This window comes from Apium graveolens, chromosome 3 (assembly GCF_009905375.1).
Source record: "Apium graveolens cultivar Ventura chromosome 3, ASM990537v1, whole genome shotgun sequence".
Classification (NCBI taxonomy): domain Eukaryota; kingdom Viridiplantae; phylum Streptophyta; class Magnoliopsida; order Apiales; family Apiaceae; genus Apium; species Apium graveolens.
The window spans coordinates 153,547,355-153,565,000 of NC_133649.1; the positions used below are offsets into that span (position 1 = coordinate 153,547,355).

At 34.3% G+C, this 17,646-nt stretch overlaps 2 protein-coding genes across 2 annotated transcripts; one reads left to right on the top strand and one right to left on the bottom strand.

The window, feature by feature from the left end:
• Nucleotides 1-450: 450 nt before the first annotated feature.
• On the top strand, nt 451-2,385 carry LOC141712859 (glucan endo-1,3-beta-glucosidase 8). The gene is made up of 2 exons (XM_074515959.1): nt 451-906; nt 1,158-2,385. Exons 1-2 carry the CDS (start codon nt 578-580, stop codon nt 2,254-2,256), a joined length of 1,428 nt encoding a protein of 475 aa, XP_074372060.1. The 5' UTR covers nt 451-577; the 3' UTR covers nt 2,257-2,385.
• A 602-nt stretch (nt 2,386-2,987) lies between these two features.
• Nucleotides 2,988-16,842, bottom strand: LOC141712858 (uncharacterized). Its single transcript, XM_074515958.1, has 11 exons — nt 16,398-16,842; nt 14,735-15,069; nt 14,137-14,214; nt 13,922-14,027; nt 12,580-12,668; nt 11,035-11,146; nt 10,297-10,350; nt 10,167-10,215; nt 4,321-4,421; nt 3,636-3,748; nt 2,988-3,560 (listed from the first exon to the last, which is right to left on the bottom strand). The coding sequence occupies exons 1-11, from the start codon at nt 16,758-16,760 to the stop codon at nt 3,218-3,220; spliced, it is 1,743 nt and encodes a 580-aa protein (XP_074372059.1). The 5' UTR covers nt 16,761-16,842; the 3' UTR covers nt 2,988-3,217.
• Nucleotides 16,843-17,646: the final 804 nt, after the last annotated feature.

The following is a 17,646-nucleotide window of genomic DNA, read 5'->3' on the forward strand; positions in this document are numbered from 1 at the left end:
GGTACTGCTTATGAGTTTATTACAATTTGCATTTTGAAAATCTGGATGTCCTAAAAGATTCAAATGAAACGCATGTCACTTGACTCCAGTAATACACAAATATTAAACACTACCTATCTATCTACTACTTGGACTAGAAACTGAAAATGGTGATATTGAGTAAGAGTAAAATTAACCATTCTATAAACTTGAAAAAAGAAGAATAGATTCTTGGAAAAAACAGATACATTATCTAATTCATTTTTTTCGCAACTCTAGTCTTTCTAAAATTGGAAAAACTATTATTAGTATTTTGAAAATAAGCAAGCTGGCCATCTGATCATCCTCCAAAAAACACAGTTCTTGCCCATTCACCACATGTTTCTCTCTAAGTTTACGCAGCCCCATGCAGCAATAATTTTCATATCAACTTCCAAATTTCTAATCTCACAAATTCTTTTGGCCTTAAATTAATCACCACAAACTCACACGCTAAATTAAAAAAAAAAAAGCTCAGATAACCTTGCATCTCAATCTTCCCCAAACATCGATTGTTTTTCTGCACCAATCCAAATTGTTTCTGCATGCATCATCAGCCATGGCTCGAGCCATGGTCTTATTATGTAGCCTCCTTGTGCTTCTAGGCACAACCACTACCAATGGTATGGGTGTGAATTGGGGTACACAAGCTGCTCAAAATCTGGAGCCAAGCGTTGTAGTTGAGATGTTAAAAGACAACAACATCAAGAAAGTGAAGTTGTTTGATTCGGATCACTGGACCGTCAAATTCTTTGCTGGCTCTGGGATTGAAGTTATGCTTGGAATTCCCAATAACCAACTCCGTGACCTTGGAGATTTTGACAATGCCCAGGACTGGGTTAAACACAATGTCTCTAAGCATCTTTATGACGGTGGTGTCAATATCAAGTAACTGCACATTCATGCATGCATATATTTATATTTAAATTCAATGCTACTAATTTTTGTATTTTCCATGGAAGTTATACCCCCCCCCCTGTGCTAGTATAGGTTCGCTTCTGCTTGCATAGGTGTATATTTTATATACGAAAGATTGTGATTTACGTATGTGTTAATAACGAAACATTCTCCTAGCGGATATGAGCTATATATCTTCTGCCATATAGAAATCTGATGAATCTATTTCAATGATTTTCCAGGTCTGTTGCTGTAGGAAATGAACCGTTCTTGAAAGCCTATAATGGTTCTAACCTAAAGACATTGTTACCTGCTATGGAAAACATTCAAAAGGCTTTGAATGAAGCTGGCCATAACAATATAAAAGTAACCACCCCACAAAATGCTGATGTATATGAATCAGGTTCAGGTGTCCCATCTGATGGTCATTTTCGCAGCGACATCAAAGACATTATGGGTAAAATTGCGAAATTTCTCAGTGACAACGACTCTATGTTCCTTGTTAACATCTACCCTTTTCTGAGTCTTTACCAGAACCCAGATTTTCCTGTGGAATTTGCTTTCTTCGATGGAGGGGCCAAACCTGTTCAAGACAAAAGCATTAGCTACAACAACATGTTTGATGCAAACCTTGACACTCTTTATTGGTCTTTGAAAAAAGCCGGATACCCCAAGCTGAAACTAGCAGTAGGTGAAATTGGATGGCCTACTGATGGCACCAAAGATGCTAATGCCAAAATGGCTAAAAAATTCTACGACGGATTTTTCAGAAAAATGGCAACTAACAAAGGAACTCCTCTCTATCCTGGCTACATTGAATGCTACCTTTTCAGTCTAATGGATGAAAATCTAAAAAGTGTAGCCCCGGGCCCATTTGAGCGCCATTGGGGGATTTTTAGATACGACGGACAGCCAAAGTACTCACTAGACTTTACAGGAAAAGGGAACGATAAAATGCCAGTTGCAGCAAAGAATGTGCAGTATCTTGAGCAGCAATGGTGTGTGTTGGACACCGACAAAGTCAAGAATCCTAAGGATGCAGAATCCAATGTACAATATGCATGTACAATGGGTGATTGTACGAGCTTGAAGGATGGAGGATCATGCAGCAATTTGGATGAAGCGCATAAGGCATCGTATGCATTTAACAATTATTTTCAGATTCAAAATCAAGATGTGGAAGCTTGTGACTTCAAGGGCACAGCAAAGATAGTGAAGCATAATGCATCTACCGGTGGTTGTCTTTTCCAATTAGCTTTACAAAGTGATGGAATCAGAGTCCCCATAGCTACAGGAATGAGCGTTTTTGCTGCATTGCTCACATTGCTCACATTGTTTTAGAACCCCCGACCAGTGCTTGAATTTGTTCCAAAGATGGACAGATTCACAAGTTCTATACATACATTTCCTTGGGATCTTAAAATTAATATGTATCCACTTATTCTGATATTTTTTATAGGTATATATATATACTCAGCACCAACATCTTGGTTCTAACCCCAGTATTTGACACCCCCGACCGACTTCTAACCTATGTTTCGGAAGTCCCCGGCCTCTTCCACCATCGGATACCAAAGGAACACTACCCCCATTGGTATTGTAATTTTAAACTTATATTAAACACATACTTAAAAATGTGTATGTTCTGGTCCGTCCGTAAGAATTGTAAGAATGTTCTGGTCTGTTAGAACTGTTGTTTAAAATTTTCAGGAAGAAGAAGACAGTGTGACATCTCAGTTACTAAAACCAAATGATCTACATTGACTTCTCTCGTAACATACCGGCGACTCAGAAAAATGCAGATTGGTTCCGTCAATTGGTAACTTCACCACCAACTCACTTATATACCAATTACATCTAACATGTTTAATTATTTAGGGGATCTTTCTTAGCTTCACAAGCTAGCTACACTTGCCCTTTTTTAGACCTTCCTGATACTAATCCATATTGCGACATCCCACCATCTCTTTCAAACCTAACCAATCCCACCAGTTTTAAAAATAATATGAATTAGAAAAAGGAAAAAAAGCAAGCTTCTCAGCTCCTAGTATAAGATCCTTGCAACAAGAAGCTCAGCAAACTGTAAACACCTGTGAAAAATAGATCGGCATCTCTAAAATGTACACATATAAAGTCACATGGAGCAACAAGGGTAGTGCTACTCTATATTGTAACACCAGAATGTGCGGCCTTAACTGCATATTCTTTCATAAAAGAAATCAATTTGACTATAATGACGCTTTTGAAAACATGGAACCTTTAGGGGGGAGCATATCTCTAAGAAACGTCTTCAGAGTTACTCTTACAGAAAGTTTCTCTGGAATGATCCAGAAGAAAACCTAGAAGATAGACCTTGAGACATGTTTTCAGCATCAAGTTTAACATTTTGCCGACCAGCTGTCAAATCCTTCTCACGATCCCAGGGCTTCCATGGATGTTGCCCCGCCCACTCATCCTTTGATAATGAATCTTGCGTTGATTTCTTCTTGGAACGTTTACCAGCTGTTTCTTGGTGCTTCTCCACCAGTGACTTTGACCTTTTCGCTTTATTGTACTTGTCCACCATCTCTGCGTCCATATTTGTATTCTGGTTTTGTTGGTCATTTGAGGCAAGTGCTGTAGCTGTATTGTAAGCTTCCAAGTAACTGACATTTTAAATGGAAAGAGTTAATATCTATCTATAAAACTACGCACATTTGAACAGTAAACAATCCACATACTTCATTTTTGCTCTTTCGGCTCTCTCTAAAGGGGTATCTGTCCAGGCACTAGTATCACCACGGCCTTCTTTTGTATTCCGGTTGAACTTTGTAGACTGAGTAGTCATACCTGGCTGTTAAAATATAAAACAGAAGAGATCAGTTTGCCAGTTAAAATCAATCACTGGAGCTGTTTTATTACACGGAGATAAGTTTTGAAGGTGCTGCTTACGAGTTCATTTACAAAAATATGGAATCATTGTCATTAGGACACAATTACTATCATCAAAGACATACTTGTGGGTACTTAGATACTAGCAAGGAAGACATGTATTTTTTAGGAGATTCCAAACTTTTAAAAGTACACACTTTGATGACCTTCAGATGTTGACTAATATTACTTTTAATATAATTTTTGCAGTGTTACTACTCTTTATCAACGAAAATCTGGGAGTACAGATCCAACAACATTAAGCTAGTTGCTAGAACGTTTTTGTTCAGCAATGAAACAAACCTTAACACTAGTTTTTTTATTCTTCAAATTACCAGCTTCCTGGCTTCTATATTTTGTTCCTGGAGAACCAAGGTTGCAAATAAATAGGCTAACTGTTGATTAAAGTCGGCCGGGTTCGTGTTTGAGAAAAATTGATAACTAACTACTAAAAAAACAAGATACACAAGCAGCAAGATTAGAACATTTACATACTTTTCGTTCAGGAGGTAAAGTTGTCATCCATTCATCTCTTTTCTTTTCAACTTTTGTGTCCATCTCTGCCAAGAGAGCTTCATCACCCTCCATGGATATACCTGTCACAGGACAATTTTGTTTTACATTCATGTTGAGGTATACTACCAAAAAGAATATGCACCTCGATTAAAATATCTCAAAATCATGCAGTCCAAATGAACAATAAATTGTGCTTACAATACATATGAACACTTAAATAATTAGTATTTTGTTTGTTTGAGTTCATAAGTTTGTGTCAGGAATAGATGGAATCAGAGGAATCCTCTCAAGTCTAGCCCCAACTTCTCTTGGCAACAAGAATTTATAGGTTCTAATGGAGGTATCTGTGTCTGGCGGTATAAGTACTTAGATTTTGTAATCATGTTTTACCAGGTGTCTGTGTCTGCTGGTATGAGTACTTAGATTTTTGTAATCAGGTTTTACCAGAACAATAAAAATAAATATTGCCTGCTTTCATTATAACCAAATAGATACGGAGGACAAAGCAAAAGAAGAGATGAGAGGAAAACACCACAAATGTGTGTTATCAGTATATTACTTCTTTTTTGACAAACCTCAGTACATTACTTCATAAATCATACTTGGCATAATAATATCAGTGTTGTGTCAGGAATTGATGAGTTCCTGACCTAGTTTTTGAGTTTTAAGTCTATTTTTGGTATTTTCTGGTTTATGATTGCAGAATTAAGTAAATAACAGATAGAAACATAGATTAGAGAGAAGAAACAGAGAGATTAAGCAAAGAAATGAGAAAGAGAGAGTTTTAGAGAGATTAGAGATAGAATGGGTTTAGAAACCCTAGAGAGAGGGTAAGAATCAGTTACAAAGAGGGAAAGAGATTTGGTGGCCAATGCCATTTTCCATAGATTCATTCATAATGAAAATGAGAGTTTACATCAGGTATTTATAGATATCATACCAGTATATCAACTAACTAAGCAAAAGACTAAAGCCCTTACTGACTACTGACATACTGCTTTACTACTACTGCCTTACTAACAGTATTACTACTATTACTTTTATACTAAGACTGATTCCTAACATGTTGCTTCGCATATTTATTATATATATATATATATATTGGACATAAAACATATTTTCTATTCAAAGACACTGGGTTTCTTCGCAAGAAAATTATTTAAAACATGAAATAAGGACCGGCTCCTGATACTGCCTTCTCTTCACGAATTTCATGTCCTTGTTACTTTGCTACTTTACTAAAACATTTTGGATAACTCATCAGTCAAAAAACATCAATCCCTTCCACTAATATTTTATTATTGCTACAACACAATAAATTGCTTGATTAATTTCATTGCAGCAACCTCGCAAAATTCTGTCCAAGGAGGTAAGCAAGATCATCCTGACAGTCTCGTAAGTCGTAGCTATATGTCTTCCCCACGTTATATAAAAACCACCTTTATTCCTCTCACACCTACATAGTTTATTTTTGGAGCAAGGCTTTAACTAAATGGCACAGCTTTCCTTCCTGGAGGAGCGTTGCACCTAACTGCAAGTCAGAGTCTGTTTTGTGATCTGGAGGGAATAGGGATCTCCTATATTCATATCTTTCATTTTGAACTAGTCCAGCGAATTTGTCCATAATTTTTGGTCTGTAAATTTTAAAATCCTGGCTATGTGATTTAGGAAAGAATCTGAAAACAAGGATTTTTAAAAAATATTAACCACAGAAATCCCCAATACGGTTTCCCAACAGCTAAAGAAATAATCAAGACAGATTGTAACCCATGAAGAAACTAAATTCAATAGTGCAATCTTATTCCGATAATCAAGTCTAGTATGATATGTGGGGAATACCTCATTAAATAGAAAGTTGGAACCCAAACAAATAACCTGATGGACTAAGGCGCCTAAACATTTAGCTTAATATAATAACCTACATACTATGATATTTATTACTCCCTCTGTCCCTCCCATTTGTTTACACTTTCCTTTTTGGTATGTCCCTTCCAACTGTTTACATTTCAAAAATTTTCAGAAATATTAAAGTTTTTATAATTTTTAAAATAACTACATCCACTACTTCTCTCCACTATACCCACTTTATACATATAATATTAACCGGTCCCACTATTTTACTCACTTTTTTAACTTTCCTCCACTACTTTATCATTTTTCTTAAACTTCGTGCCCAACCCCACATATATTTATTATGTTCTAACCCCATATTTATTAATTTAATAAATAACCTACATATTTATTATGTTCTAACCCCACATATATAACATATAAGGAATAAAGTACTAATTCATTAACTTATTATAGTTATACTTTCTACTAACAGAAATAGAAGAATCCATTTATTTTCATTCTCGCTCCTCATACCTATAATACTTTCAAGCTTGGATCTTTTTTTTTGAAAAATAAAAAATGCCGTCTCTCGCAATCATCGTACTGAACTTTGCTGAAGAACACCGAGTTGGAGATAATGATTCTGGAGCAATGAGGTTGGAACAACAAATTAAGAATTCCATTTGGTACTCCAGAGGATTGGATGGGAGGACAACCCCACAAGACCACTTGATAACTTTATTATAGTATATACGAAAGGAAATTGGTGAGACAAGGAAAAGGAACAACTGCAAAGTAATAATGTCAAAGAAAACAACCGATGAAAAAGAGAAATTTAGGGGCTGTTTACTTACAGAAAAAATTTCCAGTTTCCCGTTCTCCAATTTTCTAAAATTTTCTCAATTTTCTATTTCTAAGAAAATTATTGAAAAATAAGAAAACATGTTCCAAATTAACTTGAGCAAAAACTTAAAAAATATATATAAAACTTCTCAATTTGAAATATATAATTTTTTTATGTAATCAATGAACAATTATAAATAATGTTATTATCAACAAAATAGATTATGAAAACTTGTTTTTAAATTATTTAATTATATTTATATAGTTTTCAATATTTGTATAATATATCAACTTTTATGTATTATTATGTTAACAATTTATTTGTGATTACTTTATTAATATAAAACTTTTGAATCTTATGTGAGTTTGTTTTGTCTTTATTTTAAAACAAATGTATTAATATTAATAATATTAATTGTATTACTATTAATAATATTCATGTATTTCCATAGAAAAAAGCAATATAATAATATATTATGCATATCTTATATAAAAAGGTAGTGAATAAAAAGGTAGTGAATGTGTGTATATTAGGGTTAGAATGTGGATATTAAATTAGAACGTGGGTGTTTTCTGTTTTCTTAGATTAGAAAACAATAAAAAGGTGTTTTCCAGAGTTTTCCATTCCTAGTTATAAATCAGAAAATCGTGTTTTCCATTTTTCTAGTTTTCATTTTAGAAGATATGCAAGTTGAACACATATTCAAAATTTTCTATTTTCTAAGAAAAGTTTTCTAGAAAACTAATGAAGTAAACAGCCCCTGAATCTGTTGGAACCTGTGATGCTCGGACTCGCCTATTTACCCTACCGTACCCGTGTCGACACGACACGACCCGGGTACGGACACGGAATCCGGGTCCGATCCTGCCGGTGAAATCTGGACACGGCCGTCCGGGATAAGATTCCGGCGAGTCAAAATTCAGGCGACAAGCACAGGCTGGTGTACCCCGACTCGTAACAATAAACGACGAAGGTTATGATGGGGAAAGAAAGCATGACAGAGATGAAGTTAGAAGACGGAAGAAGAAGAGTTGAAAAAGAAAATGAAACGACTGTGTATGTATATTGGATATGTATGTATAAAGTGAATAAAATATGATGTATGGATGGAGACAGGTGTATGGTTTGGATTCAGTATTAGATGAAAAGGAAGCCAGCTGTCTTCCACAACAATTATTTTTTGACTTCTGTTTTGATTTTTATATACTCCATTTATCTCATTTTATAATTCCTGTTTTGACTTTTATTTAATCAAATTGACTAACTTTTGACTAATAATTAAGAAAAAATTATATTTCATTTTAAATTCCCGTGTCCAAATCCCCGTGTCCGATCCTTTTTAAACGTGTCCCCGAGTCATTGATTTTGAAATTCAAAGAGTCAGACACCCCGATCCATGTCCGTGTCGGATCCTTCCAAACGAGTCCGAGCATCCTAGGTTGGAACATAAATGTAAACAAATTTCTAGACTAGATGCATTGTGTAGAGGGTTTCTCACTTGGCACAACTCAGAGCAAATTCAATTTTTTCAACAGTACACTTCGAGTTAGATCCTCTATTATGAAGGGACAAATAATAGTTTATTTCTAGTCACGTCAATAAAGGGAAAATCTAGACTGGGAAAGAGAAGACTACTTGCACAAAACTATCGTTGGGATGTTTAGATCTGCTTTAGAGTCCCAGAGCTAAATATATATATATATATATATATATAATTGAACAATTAGAAAAATGGCAGCCTCTAGTTTTCAGCAACCAACAATTTTTAATTACCTCGTCCTCAAACTAGAGGATTCGGTCAGTTTTGGAAATGGAAAGTGTACAATCAAAGGTATATGACAGGATTATGGTAGTAATTTTACCACCATGACAAAACCAGTTCAGCAAAAATCAAAATCTTGGGTCATCTCAAATTCGTAAGCAAGTACTAGTTCTCACTCATACAATTCAAAGTACATGGTCATATAATGTTTATAAACTTCTTATCATCCTGTGGATTAGTTCAAATAGGAATAACCAAGTAAGTTCATAAGTACGTCAAGAAACACAAAACAACATTCAGAATTTCAACATGAGTAAATCATTCTATAAAGAATTGTTTGACTGTATCCTGGATTTAGTGACTTTATAATAATTTTAAATAAGAAATCCAAGCACGTCCATGTGAGTATCTTTCTAGAAATGTGTCTCAGGATTTGATTGTGAATAGAAGAGATCCTGTTAGAGAGTAATGGAATGAGCAGATTTCCTTTTTTTAGGGGAGGGGCAGATAAAGAGAGATAGGGAGGGGGAGGGGAAGATTCACAGTTGCAGCGAGTAGACCAAGTGAAATGCCCTTTACCATGTGTCATGGTTCAACAATGGACATTCAAGGGATTTTCGCTATAGAAGGAATTTTAGGAATGGATTATATTCTAAAGAAAGTTGTCAGCTATTTTTATAATCAATTTTATTGTATACCTCGTCCTGGCTTAATAATTTTTTTTATATAGAAGAAGAATACCTTACAGTAAAAGTGCCCTTCCAAAACACACTACGGATTATTTGTTCTATGTCTATGCTCATTATTCTGACATATAAGAAAGTAGTGAAGAGAAATTCAATTTAGCCAACTCCCGAATTATGTAAAACTAGACGTTAAATGAAAAGACAAATTCAAGGGTACGATTCAGAACATTTAAGTACAAATGATGCAGATAACCACTAGCATAGATGGAAACAATGAGTAGCCGTCATTAATTCATTTAAAGTCAAACGTCGAAAATTGCAGATCTGGAATTAGGATACCATCAGAGACTTGTTGATTTTTGTATTGATTCAAGGTGCGAGAATAAACATAGTGCTCTGATGGTGGAGGTGGTTAGAGAAGGTCGCTCTTATGGGGTCTTACGTGATATTTTTTTTCTTTTGAATTATTATACAACTTGATGTTATATACCATAGTTGCGCAATGATTAAACAAAAAAACATCAATGAGATATATATTACTTCAAAAAAAACAGAGGAAGGGAAAAACAGGAACGGGCAAGCTCAGTTTTAAACCAGAGATTTTCTCTATATTGCATCAGAGATACTTATTATAGGACCTAACGCTCAGCTTAGATGGATATAATTGCTTCCTAAAGCTATCAGGGAATGTAATATTAACCTTGCAACCGCCTCCAATGTGCACGTTCGCGCATTTCTTTCAATTCTACCTGCAAATAAGAGTATTGTAAAAGCAAAATAAATTAGGTAATTTAGTTGGCACAAACTTGATCCAAAGTTTGAATATGTACCTTAAATCTCTCCTGCTCCTCTTTCTCTATAATTTTATCATCCATCGCTTTACGCTATAAAAAGGCATACAAATTGTCAAACAAACTCCACGCATATAAACCAATTGTCATAACTAGAATTAAGACAAAATTTGTAGGAAAGTCTTTACAAAAAGCAAGGTCGCTGAAGATGCCAGCATGGGATACTCTAAATTTTTGGAAATTGAACAGATGATCAATTCAAGTTTAATAGCATATTTTTCTAATTACTTCAATGATATTTAAATTAGCTTAATATGGACTCATTAAATGCAATTTTCAGGCACAACTATCAAATTAAGTTGGATAATTGTGAGATTAAATTGGTTCTGTTATATCAATAGGTACGTAACAGTTAATAAGATAATATAATATATTCTATTTTAAGCATAAAGAAAAGAGGAATGACCAATAATGATAACACACAAATATCAACCTCAATAAGAAAAAAATACCAATTACCCCAAAACATTCACGATAACTAATACATCTATTTCAGAGCAATTTAACTATAAAACAGAACGGACCATATAATCACTAAAAAAACAGACATTATCATACTAACGAAAACCATTTTTAAATACCCTTACTAGATCCATTACACAAATACAAAAACAGATACAAAAGCAAGCACTGATGTGGGTCAACTTTTTACAAGTATCAATTTGGAATTTAACCTGATTCTAGAGATGCTGAAGGTTAACAAACAAGTATGCTCACCTTATTCGGATCTTGTAAATCTTTAAAGGCTTTGTTTAAAATGATAAATGCTTGGTTGGCTTGAGGATGAGGGCATTTATCCGGATGCACCATAAGGGACAGTTTCCAGTACCTAAAGAAGCAAAATAAAATTAAGACACAAGTTAAAAATATTGTGCACATAGAATCTGTTGTAAGCTACAGCTAGAGTAAATAATTACCTCAATTTTACTATGGGAGGACATGTACAAGAGTATTAAACTAACAATATACAAAGAAAAATTTATCCTGTTTAGACTAATTATATAACAGATATCCTCTGTTTACATGACAAAGGAATTATAGCAAGTGCATCCATCAGAGACATGATTAGTGCTGTGGTGGGTGAGCATCCTGACCAGCTGAACCGCATGAATGCATTTATTCATGGAGGTGCTAGATGATGACAACAAATATTATGTTGAGTAAGTTGCTTAAATAGTACTTACTGTTTGGAAAGCAGTAATCTCTATTAATATTGTTTGTTTTGACATTTCATGTTTCACTAGGGATGTCATTTAATGACAGTTCAAGAACCCGGACTCGGAATGACTATTCATGAGCACTCTGATGCTGTTTAAAGTGCTCACTCGCTTGTTGCATATTTCTAGCAACTCTGTTTCTTCTTACTAAATACATCTATTATTTTATATATATTATACTCTAACAGGACTTAGGATGAGCCATTTTATTTAAGGAAAAGGACTCTTATACCGTATCTCCAATAAATATAGATTATACAGGATATCTGTTGACTACAAAGTACAATCAACATACTAACTTTGATTTCAATGATCATCCATCCATGACATGTCCATGACATGTAAACAAATTACACGAATGTTTGAATATAACGAAACCTAAGCTTATTTGGAGAACCAGAAAGTACTAAAAAATAGTAGGTCCCAATGATGAACAAGAAATAACCAAAATCCCAAAAAAAATTTAGTTAGATATAATTGTATACAGGGGAGGGGAGTGAGAAATAAACCCCATCACCTTTTCCATGGGGGGCGGGGAGTTTGGTTTTACCACTAGGCTGAAGATCCACCCTCATCTAAATCATAATGACTACATCATCTAGAATCTTAATAACCTATTAAGTATTTCTAGATAAATAAGATGTACCGAAATGGCTAAATTCCAAATACTACATATAGCATGTAAAAATCATCAAAAAAATTACTTATCAGATAAAGCTGGTTCATAGTAATGGATGCCACAACAAATATTAGATAATTACATGTACTCCCATTCAAGCAGTCACTATCCATCTATTCCCTCCCTCTGTTGGAGAAAATGAAAATTTGACATGACATAGGCAACAATCATACACAAGATGAGTGGCAAAACAAAGATTTTAGACAATGCCTTGTCCCATTAGGGAATTGCAAGCGAGATAAATTTAAATGGCTTCCAAAATACAAACAATGTAGATATGTGTTCAGAATCCTTGTATGCCAGATCACAAAAGTATTGCAGATCTGGAATATTTTGGCATAGTAGTATACTACACAAGCAACTAACCTTTTCTTGATGTTTTCAGCAGTCATGTTTCTATTGACACCAACAACATCATAAGGACCATCAACTTCGGCCCCCATAATCCGTGTGACCTAGCCAGGAGAAATAAATCAGGAAATGTCATATAAAACTCCAATATCAAAATTAAATATACATTTATGCAGTAGCATTTTAATGTCACTGGTCCTACACGATATGTCATGACTCATGCATACAGACTATCAGAATTGATTTGATGCAAGTTCCCAGAAGTGTAAAAGCTGCATTACTCTAAAATATAGCTAATAGATGTTTTTTATCGTCCCACAATAAAATGTTAATATAGTAGAGGCCCTTGAGAAAAACTTAAAATTGCTTGTATGAACCCCCGAACTTCGGCTATATACATTTATAAACATTGGTGTATAGTGAACCCAAAGGCACTGCTACTTTGTAATATTAGGAGGGCCACCCAGCTTTGCACCAAGGAAAATGTGTCTTCTTATGGAGTGCAACTAACAGGTAGATTTTTAGATTAGGATTATATCAAATGTATGCACTAAAAGTACATAGATTGAGACATGTGCTGTGATTCAGTTGTCAAGATATTCAGTCTAATAGCGATGAAGAGAATCCTTTGTTTAACAACACAGAAGATCACTTTGCTTAAGCCGTACACTTGTGTCCACATATAATGGTTTACATAGAATTATTTACACATGTTAGATCTCAAGAAGATAAATAATATAAAAAAAGCATGTCATGTGTTCGAATGGCGTAGCATAATGTGTGTTTGGCTCATACAGATCGCAGATATTATACAAGGATTACTAGCATGATTTCCACACACAGCTTATACACAATACATGCATGTGTTTGAGACCCAAGAAATAAAAAATATAAAACAAACAAGTCTTCTGGCTATTATGTGGGAAACTAGACAAAGCCGAAAAGTCCTAGCAATTAATATGAAATAAACAGGGCATCTTTTCTCATACTAGCAAGGGCGGTAAAAGAAAACCTCAGGAGGACTACCTATCAATCCATATAAAATCCAGAAAATATACCTCCTAAGAACGGATTATTATTAAAAAGTTTCATTTAGATCAATTAAAACTTGTCAAGCAATAAAAAAATACAACCATGTCATCTAAAGAAATATGGGTACAAACGAAGAAATAACATGACTGCTGGCTTTATAAGTAGAGGGCGCTAACCTAGATTTTACAAAATCTAAACCATTTACCAGAACCACATAACAGATTATTTTTCTGATTACTTTACATTGAAGATAGAATGTGTTGTGTGATGCAGTGACTATTTAAATTATAAATACACAATCCATATGGAAGAGATGTCAAAGAACCTCTTCAAAACGCTCTGCCTCATTTGCTGATTCAGCTTCCTTCACCACAGCTGGTGGTGCGGGTCCAATAAACAATCCTCCATCACCTCCATCCAGCTCTGCATCTCTAAATTTATTAAAAAGCAAATGTTAAAACTCGTATTAAATTAATAAATTGAAATAAAAAAAAGTAACCAAAAGAGAACATATTAAAAAAGAAAGGCAAGTACAAGTACCTTAGCTCAGCCTCGGCTTCGGTTAACTTTGCCGCTGCAGCAAGCAACTCTGCAGATGGCATCTCAGGACCAATGACCCTGTACAAGCCAGCAACCATAATAAATTATTTTTTTGCAAGGAGGAGTAATGGAATCAGAAATTTCTAGGAGGGGGGAATTCCTTTTTTACAGTGTCAATATATCCAGAAAAATGAGAGACACTTGATTATTTAGAAGATAGGGTAGAACAAAACAAGTGTTCAAAATTACGAGAACAATCGAACTTTGAAAAATATAAAAAATAAAAAGAATATAGTGTCTTTTAGAATTCGAGTCCGCAACATTATGCAAGGAAATTCTCTTAAATCTTAGCTACTCATGTTTTGTCGAAATCTAACTAACTACAAAAATCAGACAGTTAGCCTCTGTGCTTCAAGCATTATCACCAAAAGCAAAGGAAAAGCTAATTTAATTACAAATATGAAACAAGTTCATTAACAGTTTCCCTAAAGGAGACCGAGTCGTCTGACATTTATCGCCTATAATCCTGTAAACAATTTATGAGAAGTTCATCTACACTATAAGACTATATTTAAAGAAATGTAATTAATGTGATTACCTCCTTTTAGGACCAGCAACATCTTGCCTTGGAGACGGCAATTTCATATTAAAATCTTCAGGCAAATGTCTACTATTTACATCTAATGGCACATCTTGTACATCATTCTCTGGTGCAGAATTATCAATCTTCTGAACTGGAGGTTCGGCATTAGGGTGTAGGATGGATCCTACGACCTTCAATGTAGGACTAACATGCGAGGGCAAGAGAAAGACCAACTCACGACTCTCCTTGAGATTTAAAGATAAAAACAACTTCCTAAGATGCTTGACCAAAGATTTTTCTGACAATCCACTTATATCAACAGCTTGTCCATCATCAATCATTTGCAGAAGCTACAAAAGAAACACTTTTCTTAGATAAGATTCAAAATTTTGCAGAATGCCATTTTTAATTTGTTATCCTATTTTACATGAAGCAATGATGCTTATGTTAACACTGAGTCCTAAAGAAGACAGCCATGGTATACTTAAATATGGAATCTGCTAACCAAAGCCGTTTCTGCTACAAAAGATTGCATTCCTTAGTGAGCCTTGGTCTCTAAAATTCTCAGCTTTGATGCAAATAGACCTTCCTTAAATCAATATGTCATCTGATACATGCCTCAAAAAGTTCAGAAGGACATTTAACAGTCTACTTCAGTTGGCCTTAAACATCTACCAACAATTGTGCAATGTGGATTGATCTAACTAATGGTCAAAAGAAATATTCCAAAATTTGGAAAAGAAAGTGTGCATTCGAAAGCTACAGGGAGAGGATACTTAAAGAGACAAATCAAGGTATCGTGTTTCTGAAGATATCCAGTAGGAGTTTCAGATTTTACCATTTTGATGCCACAGTACCTCAGGAGATAAACAAAAGTTACATTTTCTTAGTTAGCACAATAGAGCAACATATAAGATAGGAGATGGAGATACCTAGGCCCTAGCCACCTACAACATTTTTCGAATGCGCGAGTTCTCATCTCAGTTAAAAGGTTTCATCACCAAGTTATGCTCATGATGCATCACTTCGTCGACTAGTTAATGGATGCGAAGAACATATAATGTATATAAGGGGCTGGGTCTAACCCTTAAAAAACAAGTTATCGCATTTCTAGAAATACTACAATCTTTTGAATTTTGGGGGAATTGAGCACGAAAATCTACTGATTTTATCAACAAACTTCAATTAACATAGAAACCGTAAATGAGAAAGCTTATGCAATGCATTAATTCCTAGTCCAATTCCATTGCAACCTAAGCAGTAGTATGCTATGTTAATCACATTTCTAACCCGTCTTAGCCTAAAAACTACAAATCACTTAAACAGACGGATAGGTAATACTAAATGGTTGTAATTAGTTTCTAGTTTTTATTCGAGCACACGCCTACGTCATCTTATAAATTGATAGCCTTGAGACTGGGAATTATATTAATATATTACTTCATACCCTTAGGGGCCAAAGAATGTACAGGTGAACCTCGATTAAGTAATATTGTAATAATAACGTCGCTAATATAATATTTTTCTCCGGTCCCAATATAATGGAGACGGTCAATTTTACCAATTTTGCTCTAATAACCTCGCTAAAGAAATATATTTTCTCGGTAGCAAACTTTTTACTTTAGAGAGTTTTAACTGTATAGAGAGTTTCATCAATTTATGGAGATTAGTATTATACCTGCTCCAAATCAGCAGCAACACCAGAGAACTCGTTCAATATAAACTTAATCACATCCTCGGGCTTATCCCTAACTCGTTCGGACTCAGCGCCTAACCCGGACTCCGACTCAGAAACTTTTATCTTCTCTCTCCGACGATGTTTTCTCCGTTTCTCCCTCTTCTCTTCTCTGTGTCTCCTCTCTCTGCTCCGGTGACGACTTCTGTGTTTTCGTCGCCTCCGGGATCGTTTTCCGGCGTCTTCTCCGTCGGAGCTTGAAGAACCAGATGAAGATGGCGGTGAAGATGAGGAGGATGAGGTTGGAGTGTCGTCCACGCGCTTCTTCTTGCGTCGCTTTGATGATTTGTCGGAGTGGCTCGCCATTAGAATCGAAGGTGAAAGTAGAAGATGGGCAGAAAGGGGGATGCTGCTGGGTTTCTCTCTTAGTTTTTTTTACGAAGACCCGGCCCATTTTCTTTGGCACACATTAAAATGAATGTATTGTGGTTTAAAAAAAATAAAAAAAAATATACTCCCTCTGTTCCTCCCAATTCTTATTATTTCTAAAAAAGTGTCTGGTATGCATTTTAAGAGGAATATAAAATATAGTTCTATAACTTTTTTAAAAAAAAATCGTTTTCTGAATAAAAGTATAAACATTATATTTTTATTCAGAAAAAGAAAATTTTTAAAAAAAGTTTTAGAACTATACTTTATATTCATGTTAAACTGCGTGTCAGACACTCACTCAAAAACTATAACAATTGGTCGGGACTGAGGGAGTAATATATTGTAAATTCTATTTTCAATATATTATTAATATTCGAAACTTATATTGTTTGTATAATAATTTTTAAGATTATATTTAACAGTTATTAGTTTGATTTGACGGCTCGATCAATAACCAGATTTTTAATGTTTCGTTCTTAATAAAATAATATAGATAGATTTTATACATAATACATTCAACGATTTTTATAAATTACAATAAATAAATAATTGAAATATTCATATTATATACAGTATATGTATAAAATATTTATTATCCCATTTTTAATACATAATACATAATAATTTGATATAATCATTTATATATGTTACATTTTATACCTTATATATTAAACTTGATTTTTGAAAATTACAACAAATAAATAATTTAATTATATATACATTATTTCATGCATGTACAAAATACAATATTATAATTATTGTGGATAAAAAACTAAGGTTATTACTTGCTGTATTTAATACTAAGATTCGGGAGCTCAAG